General features: G+C 40.2%; 1 protein-coding gene across 1 annotated transcript in view; it reads left to right on the top strand.

Moving 5' to 3' along the window:
• Window positions 1–4,493, top strand: part of ndfip2 (Nedd4 family interacting protein 2) — a 9,837-nt gene extending 5,344 nt beyond the window's left edge. The window contains 4 exon segments of the mRNA XM_035677453.1: window positions 825–949; window positions 1,169–1,235; window positions 1,330–1,442; window positions 1,524–4,493. Coding sequence (XP_035533346.1) covers window positions 825–949; window positions 1,169–1,235; window positions 1,330–1,433 — 296 coding nt within the window. The 3' untranslated portion in view covers window positions 1,434–1,442; window positions 1,524–4,493.
• Window positions 4,494–8,834: the final 4,341 nt, after the last annotated feature.

Here is an 8,834-nt window from a genome sequence, read left to right as displayed (position 1 = left end):
CTTTATTGTGTTGTCTCCACTAGAAGGGGACCCTATTATTGTTATTATTATTGTTATTATTATTATTATATTATTGTTATTATTATTATTATTATTATTATTATCTATTAATATAGTTCTCTTATGATCATTTCCTCCCTTTTTAACTTACACCTCCTTCCATGTGTAACATTGGTTCCACATCCTAATAATGCATCCTTCATAAAGGCCTCATTAAATGTAATTTACTAATGCTTTAAAGTTGAGTTCAAATAATTACTGTATGTAGAGCAATAATTGCTGGTTGATATTGAAAGTTCCCGACCTTGGAAACAGTAGTTATAGTATATATACATATATGTATAATAAAACAATAATTATGAAATTTGTTTACCATTCAATATTAAAATGAAAATAAACTACATTTGGTTCCCCTGGTTCACTTTAGGATTCAAGTATTGAAAATAGAAATAGAAATGTTAGATATCTGTCAATTAACACACAAATCCATGTTAAATTACAAAACACATACAGGCCATTTTTATAATTTTATTAATTTGTTCATGTATTTTAAAAATACCAAAAATATCAGTAAAATAAACAGAAAAACCTTGTAAATTACTTTTTTTACAGACTGTTTCATAACCTGTTAAAAACTCCCTGTAGTACATTTAAAGTTGTCCTAATGACCCTTTCATTCAACATAAATCTTCCAGTGCTTGAATTTAGAACATTTCCACAGCTATTTTAAAAGAAATACCCCAAAAGATGCCCAAATTGATGTGCTGTTGATCAGAATCCTTGTTCAAAATCACCAAATATCTGTCAAACGTTTGTCCCTCTAGTGGCCTTCCTGTTCAACTGGATCGGGTTCTGCCTGTCCTTCTGTCTGACCAATACCATCGCAGGACGCTACGGAGCCATCTGCGGCTTCGGCCTTTCCCTCATCAAGTGGATTCTTATCGTCAGAGTATGTACACTGTTTGTTTTAGATCTGTGAATTTGTATCTCCATTTTTTGGCCCAGTTGGCCTGAAATATAGGACAGTGAAAATTACCCACAAACAGGTGTTCGAAAGTAGGGTGGGGTTGTCATTTTATATTGGGGCCACTACAGTATATGTAAGATACGTAAAGTATTTTTTAACCACTTCATATGTTTGAGTGATGAATGCCTTTTTTTTGTCCAGTTCTCCGACTACTTCACCGGCTACTTCAACGGTCAGTACTGGCTCTGGTGGATCTTCCTGCTGCTCGGTGAGTATTTTCGCAAAAAAAACCCCCGCATTATTTTCGCCGACTCTCAAGTAGAGATCTCTGTTGTGACGCGAACCGCCCTCTCCCTCCGCAGGCCTGCTGCTGTTCTTCAGGGGTTTCGTCAACTACCTAAAAGTCCGCAACATGTCAGAGAACATGGCCACTTCTCACAGAACACGCCTCTTCTTCCTCTATTAAAAAAAAAAGGTAAAATCTTCTCTGAATATCGAAAAGGGGAATCTCACTTCACTGCCGCTTGTCCTGATGATGTTCTTCGATCCCCCGCAGGTTTCCACACCGTCACCATTCCTTTCCAATGTGAAGGAAAGAAGTAGGGAGGAAGTGTTACCAGTCTCATTAAAAGCATCGCGGCTCACTCTTAAAGCCTCTAGTTCTAAACCGAGGCGAAAAACCCAAGTCTTTGATGATCCGATCTCTCCCCCCCTCGCTTTGTTTTTTTGTTTGTTTTTCATTTCCCTTTCATTCAAAGCTCTTTACTGCTCCAGGATCGTGTGAGGAAAACCGGTCCCTGCATATGCGTCATGACGCTCAAGAGTGGGAGTGCTTTTGAGATCCATGACCCTAGTTACCTGAGGCAAATTCAGCAGACGCTCGGCACGAAGAGGGCTGCGCGCAAATGAGGTATCCAATGTTTTTCAAGAGTCGCGGAAACACTAAATGAAAGCACAATGAAACTATTTCAACGAAATGATGTCTTAAACGTGGAAAACACACAAAGAAACTAAGTTACTGTAGCTCATTCGCTGTGATGTTGCTTTCTCTGTGTAAGCAAACAGTGACAGCAGTCTTATCAAGCTCATGGTTTGAGTGAGACAACATGTCTATAAAGTAGCATTTGGAAATTTAAAATAGAAAACGCGTAGGAAGCCTTTCATATTCAGACGTTTGCGACAAAGATCAGGTAAGGATTTCACACCGAGTGCAGCCCGTTCCCAGCTCCCTGCCTTTCACTCTGACCCAGCACACATCTCTGAACCGCTTTGGCCCCAGTTTTGCCGCCACTCCACCTTCGTGGAACAAGTCTTACATTAACCGCAATGTAGCAAATTCCATATACGAACATCTCAGCCTCTCCGCAACTTAATAAAAAAAGAAGAAAAATGAGCAGAAAATGAGGTGAGATGGAAGATTGTTTTCGTCTTTAAAGAGGTACTGAAATGTGCACGTGTGAGGAAAAAGAATATGCATTGATCAGTTTACATATCACAGACCCTGACGCAACTTCAGACTCCTGTTGACGTTTTGCTTTATTGCGACCAGACAGAATATGGCACAGGAGTAAAAACTAAACTCTTTTTAAAAGTCTCCCTTTTTAAGACAATCAGTTCCATTAAGCCCTGACCACTGGACCTTTTTTTTCCTATAATCTTTGAGCCACTGAACAAATGCTTCGAATAACAAACAGGAGGCATTTACAAAAATAGTTCTAGATGAAGGAAGTGGCCAGGCAGTCAATGAAATGTGCGTCATTTACAAAAAAAAAAGTAAATGTACCCAAATAAATCTCCAGAAGTTTCTTTTTCCCTCCCTCTCTTTGCCTTTTAATAACAATAATGCCGACATGACCTATGCAGCAAAAATGTCCATTCATTTTGACATTTTTGAATCAAAGCAAAATGAGAAGAATGTTTCAAATATGCCTGCCTGAATACCAAAAACCCAAACTGAATCATCTGCTCTCATGATCTCTTTTTTTGTCCCCCTTCTGCTCCGACTCCACACTGATCGCCAAATACGTCATAAAGCAGTGTCTGTAAGCTACCGAGGAGCTAGTCAGCGGGAGGCTCCTCGCATTTTAAAAATCAGTGTTTTGTGTTTTTTAAGGCCACATGGGCTGCTCCGGTCCGACCGGTGAAAAGTGGACCCAAACGCAGAGCAGCGCGGGAGGTCAGCCTCGTGTGCATCTCCTGCATCGGTGCTGTGGTAGCGGAGCTGATAATTAGCATTTTACATAACTTTTAACGTGCCAGGCTTGAGTAAAACTCTTTGGAATAAAAGTATGCAATTTAGTTATTTGTAATAACCTACAGTAATTGTGGATGTAAAGTCCTGTGATTATGAAATAGGTGTAGTTGAGTAGTTTTAGTCGTCCGACATTGAGCTCAGATTTGGTCCAGAGTGAAGCGGCTGCACAGAGGGATCACAATGTAGAGTGAAAAGTTAAGTGTGTGCGCGCTGTACACATTTGCCAACTAGATGATTTTAACTACCAAGTAAATCAGAGGGGAGCGCAATAAAAACCAATTAAAATGTGACCGGTTGTGCATGTTGTGCATGATTTTAGAGAAATCCAAACAACGTGGATCTCTCTCTGGGATTTTCTGATTTAGATTAGACTCGAATTTTTCTTCTGGTTTCTTTTCACGGAGCGAACGAGAAGCTTTTTGCGACGGCTCTTGTTGGGAAAAGGTTTGGAGAAACACCCCCACCCCCCTAAACCCCTCTTTGTTTAATTCTTTTTAGTATGCGACTACCTGAGAACAATATGTTGTCATTTCTCGCGAGCAATGCAGTCCAGGGGAAACAGTCCAGAGTGAATGAGTAGTCTGCGCCATGAAAACCGGACTGGACAAAGAAAAACATGCTTTTTTTTTTTATTCATCCAGAAAATGAAATGTATATACCAGCTTATGCCAATCCATGATATTTGCACTTTGAAGAACTGTACAGTATGATTTGTGAATCTGCTTAACTTGGTGTGGTGGGTAGAGAAAAGAAAAAAAAAAAAAAGAAAAAAAAATCATAGCCATCCAAGTTTTTAACTGGAATTCTTAATCATCCCAAATGGATAATTTGCCTTTTGCACTTTTTATTTTTCAATGATAATATTGTTGTGTCTTGTTTTATCGCTTTTAGCCTAAACTGTGACAGCTAAAGTATTGCCCGACTTTATTTTTATTTGTTTTATTCTTATTTTGTTATATCCCACTTAAAGCCTCCTTCAGCAATATCAAGATCTTTCAACCAATTAAAAGCTCTGCTGCATGATCTATCCACCCGAACGAGTGGGGTTAATATTAGGATTAATCTAGTACAAATACATTTCTTTGTTTGTAAATAAATGAAGAAAAAAAAAAAGTGAGACGGCAGACATATGTACTATTTTTTTGTGTCCAAGATAACCCTTGTAACATCTTGTGAAACAGTTGTTAATGCATTTATCGTAACTGGAATTTTAAAAATTGACAGATGATGTCTTACAAAAATGCCAATAAAGTTCAAAAGCCTGCCAGTGAAGTTTCATGTCGGAGTCTTGATGAGTCTGTACTTACTGGCTGTCATCCAGTCAGTCATCAGGCTCATTCCCTGCCGCTGTGCTCTCAGTGTCGATCTGTCCTTCAACCGGCTGCACTTGCCAGTTTCTGTTTTATTATCTACTCCTGGCCTTCACTTCACAGTTCAATAAAGAAGATATGACCTGAAAATATAACATTCAAACTCCACTCTACTTGAAATAGCAAATTTGGGCCTGTGCCACTAAAGGGCAAAGAATGAAGTTTACCCTCAAGTCACGTTGAGGAGTGAAACTGTAAATATGGGATGGACCGGCCTCAGGATGAACTGTCGTAACTTTGGTAATCCCCAAATGTTTCATATGTTTCATCTAGCGCCCCCATCAGCCTCAGCTGCACTTTATTTAGTGCCAGTATGCAAATGTTTACCGTGCTAAGACGCATGGTAAACGTTGCCTGACAAGACCTACTGAGCTTAGCAACATGTTTAATTAAAGACTACAAGTAAAGCTTGTCATTGGACTTCAAGTTCCTCCAGACAGAGGTTTTTTTTAGCTTGTCGCTAACTTTGTCAGGCCGGAAAACCAAAACAATGACCTTAAAGATATTAAAGCACTCCACAGAGCTGAGGGGAACTACAGAGTTGGGCGCTGATTTTCTTCGGGTTCATCACAACAAGCGACCCCTTTCAAATTACACACAGTCATTTCATCCATTATTGATACAGAAATATTGAGAGGAGCAGCTTTATTTGTTTTGCTTTTAACTTCGAAAGCGCTTCGTGTTGTTGGCTGTAATGCATTATCGACCGTTTTAGCCCTCATGAGCCGTCGTGTTTCCTCTGGTAGGGGGCATCTTGACTGCCAGAATCCAGGCTCGGCACCATCAATTACTCAGCCAGGCCCTAAAAGCAAAGGCTTTTGTATCTCTTACCCTCAACCTACACCTGCAATAAGTTTGTTTTATCTCCTTTTTGTCCGGTTCTATACTTTTATATCTTTGTTTCTTGCTGCACTGCACTTTCTATAATAAGTGTGCTTTGGAAAAGATGCTATAAATCAAGTTTCTTTCCTAAATACCATCACTTGTGGTTACTTTGTGGCTCCATTGCTGCAGTGTTTCATTAAATCCACTAGATGGAGCCAAATACTGCCTGTAAGACTTCTGCTGTGGTGGTTTCATTAGCAGTTCAGCACACTTCCTTTATTTGGGTCAAAGCTCTTATCGGTGCCTAAACTCTTCAGAAAGTCTCACTCCAACTCAAGCATGTCCTTTACAATTTATGGCAATCTTTAGCCCCTCTCTCACCAAAAAGACCACCCTTTTTTATTTATTTTTTTAGCTGAGATAAAAAATAAATTAGCTTTTTTTTGTTTTATGTGAAAGTCTTTTTATAGTGAATTTAAGTTTCATGAGTTTGAAAGCAAAAGGGACTCCTCAACTGTATGCATGAGGCAGCATTAACATGGGACTACAGGACCCGTGTGGGGCCCATTCAGTCGAATGGCTCTTACATATCGATGAGATCTGTATTATCTATAAAATTTAAAAGTCAAAGTGTTGTGAAATATTGATTTAACACCTCTTTTTCCCGTCGTATTAAACAGCTCCTGTTTTATTGATGATCTGATATCTTATTTTTTATGGTCCAGTCTCAGTGGTGATTTGTGACCCATTTTACTCATGTAGTTTTATTGAAGTTTAAATGGCGCTGTGACCTAACCACTGATCCGAGTTCAGCGGTCCCGCTTGGAGAGGCTTGATAAATATAATCCAGAGGCTCTTTAGCACTGCTCTGGGAGTGCTTTTTGCTCCCCGCTAGATCAATGTGTCCTCACACCCCAGTGCCTCAGGGCTATTAACTAGGCCCTCTCTCCTTACACAGCTGCCCATGTCTAAAAGCTTGATTTTATGTAAGACGACACCACTGGTCAAGGGGCAGAAAAACCAGTAGGTCATTAAGCGGCTCAGTGTCTTATTTAGTGAAATCTTGAGCTGACAAACTGTGCTCAAAATAACATTTAGGTTGCGGCCCAAAAATAATCTGATGATCTGATAAAAAGTCACACTCATAAAGCTAACGTGGAAACTTTATTTAAAACGAGAACCATGTGGTTTTGGTCCCTCATCCGATGCAACCTTTATCAGATTAGTATCCAAAAACACAAAGTGATAAAGGTTGCAAGATGGAAACATCATGTTTTCTTTAACACTTGGGCCCAGGACAGAGTCGTGGCTCTTATAGCAGCTCAAAAGCTCGCTATATTATATATGAATTCACGGAGAGTTGTATGTTTCAATACTGTCAATCAAGTCCTGCTGTAATATTCTCCACAATGTCTTTTCAGTAGAAAAATCAGTATTTTATACTGTTTCACCATTTCACCATCTTATTTTAGCTTGTTAGTATGCTAACATTAACACTACACACAACATACAGCTGAGGTTGGAGGGAATGTGTTAGTTTTGCAGGTATTTTCATTCATTCAGAGGGGAACATTAATTCTGCACATTTCAATACCACAAATGTCAACCTCACAGATTCCTATCCAAAGCGCTCACGATGATACTAAGCTCACCCACACACACACACACGGCACAGAGATCAAGAGCAATTTAGGGGACACTTCAGCTGGCCTGGGGGAGCTGGGAATCGAACAACCTGCTCTACCACCTGAGCCACATCTGCCCCAGAAGTCAGGATCCACAAGGTATTAGGATACATCCTCTGGCAACTATGAATGTCTGTGCAAAAGTCCGGATAATGAAAACTCTGACCTGCTGGTTGCACCAAATGAAATGTAAAATTGAATGTGACTTGCATCTCTAGCCGCACTGCTATCCTGGCTAAAAGGTTATACGTACAATATTTGGAACATGATCTCTCAAACAGTTCAGTTTACCTTTAGCTACAGTTTCATTAGCAGTTACTCAGAATGGAGAAAACAGTTTTGACTTGTCACTTTAAATATTATGTTGCATAAGCAAATTGTCTAGTTAGATCTAATGTTCCTACACTTTGCCCACGCTTGATACACAGCATTAAGACACGCTGATGGCGATGAGTGGGTGATATGTTCAAAACTGCAGGGTGCCCATACTGTCATTGCGTGTTTTACCACAGGGAGGCACCGGTTGCACACATTCCCCTCACCTATGGGAGCTGGTGAGTAAAACCACAGGCTTTATGTTGAGGCTTTGGCTCCAGGGGAGATTTTACAGTTTAAGTGTCTTGCAGCAAGGTTCCTTTGATCTCCATGCTCCTGCAGCCACCAATCTTTATCAAAATTATACAAAAAAGAAAATCATGGTTCGCCCTCTGCACCTCATGGAGTTGACAATACTGACATCTTCTGGCAGCTTCATTGAAGTGGAGCCAAATAATGTTATAAATGACACAGTTGGATCATTTTTCAGCAAGTAGGCAACATTTCCTGCATCAGGAAAAAGAAAAATCCCCAAAAAAGTACAGAAACCTGGACTGATGACCTTACTCAAGGCCAAGACTTTTAGCACTGCCCATACTGTGAGAAGAGCCTCTGTGTTGCCATACCACATTTGCCTACTCACTGTGAAATCATTGAAGCTACAAGCTGTCTCCTGCCACCTGACAGACAGGGCTCAGGTGCTCTCTCCCTTCCTGTGTAAATTATACACCAGGTTTTGATAGGTGTCACATTAGACACAGGATGTTGCTCCCCCTCTGTCTCTCTCTTCCTCTTTTCTGCTTCGTATCGCTGACAACGGCTATGTGAGCCCCAACTGCCAGAACTGTCTATGACAGCAGCTTGCCATGCCACAAAGTACTACATATATACTGTATATTCATATTGTTGTCAAGCTTGTGGTGACTTAGCATTACTTTCAAGATCTTAAATAGCAATTTGCAGGATCCGTTTTGTTATTTTGTGTCTCAGTATGCTTGAAAGGAACAAGTCATCTCACCATGTCTAAAGGCAAAAGTTTTTATACCTTTGAAAACCCTGCCTAAACCTCTGCCGGATCCTCCATTTCGGAAAGTTACAAACATTGTCGCGTGCAACCCTCCGATTAAGCTGTCGAAAAGGAGGTTTAAGGCCCCTTTTGACAATCCAAAAAGCACTTTGTTTAAAGCAAACGGGGGCCTTAAATTCAAACTGAAATTTTCCTCGCTTTTTGTGTAAGGCAATGCAAACTAATGATACTGTAGCTATTGTGCACATTGTTAAATATTTCAAGAGGTTAAAACCTTTTGTTGGACGTTTTCGTGGAAACATGTTAGCCTCAAGCCTGCGTGGGTGTTATCCATGGCAGTGATTGACTGACCACTGACTGGTGCACGTCATAGCCCTGCCCCTTTTAAACG

Source organism: Morone saxatilis, unplaced genomic scaffold (genome assembly GCF_004916995.1).
Source record: "Morone saxatilis isolate NCDOM2014 unplaced genomic scaffold, NCSU_SB_2.0 Contig6, whole genome shotgun sequence".
Lineage (NCBI taxonomy): Eukaryota > Metazoa > Chordata > Actinopteri > Moronidae > Morone > Morone saxatilis.
The sequence above is the reverse complement of the archived record's forward strand: the minus strand, read 5'-3'. Positions and strand labels throughout refer to the sequence as shown.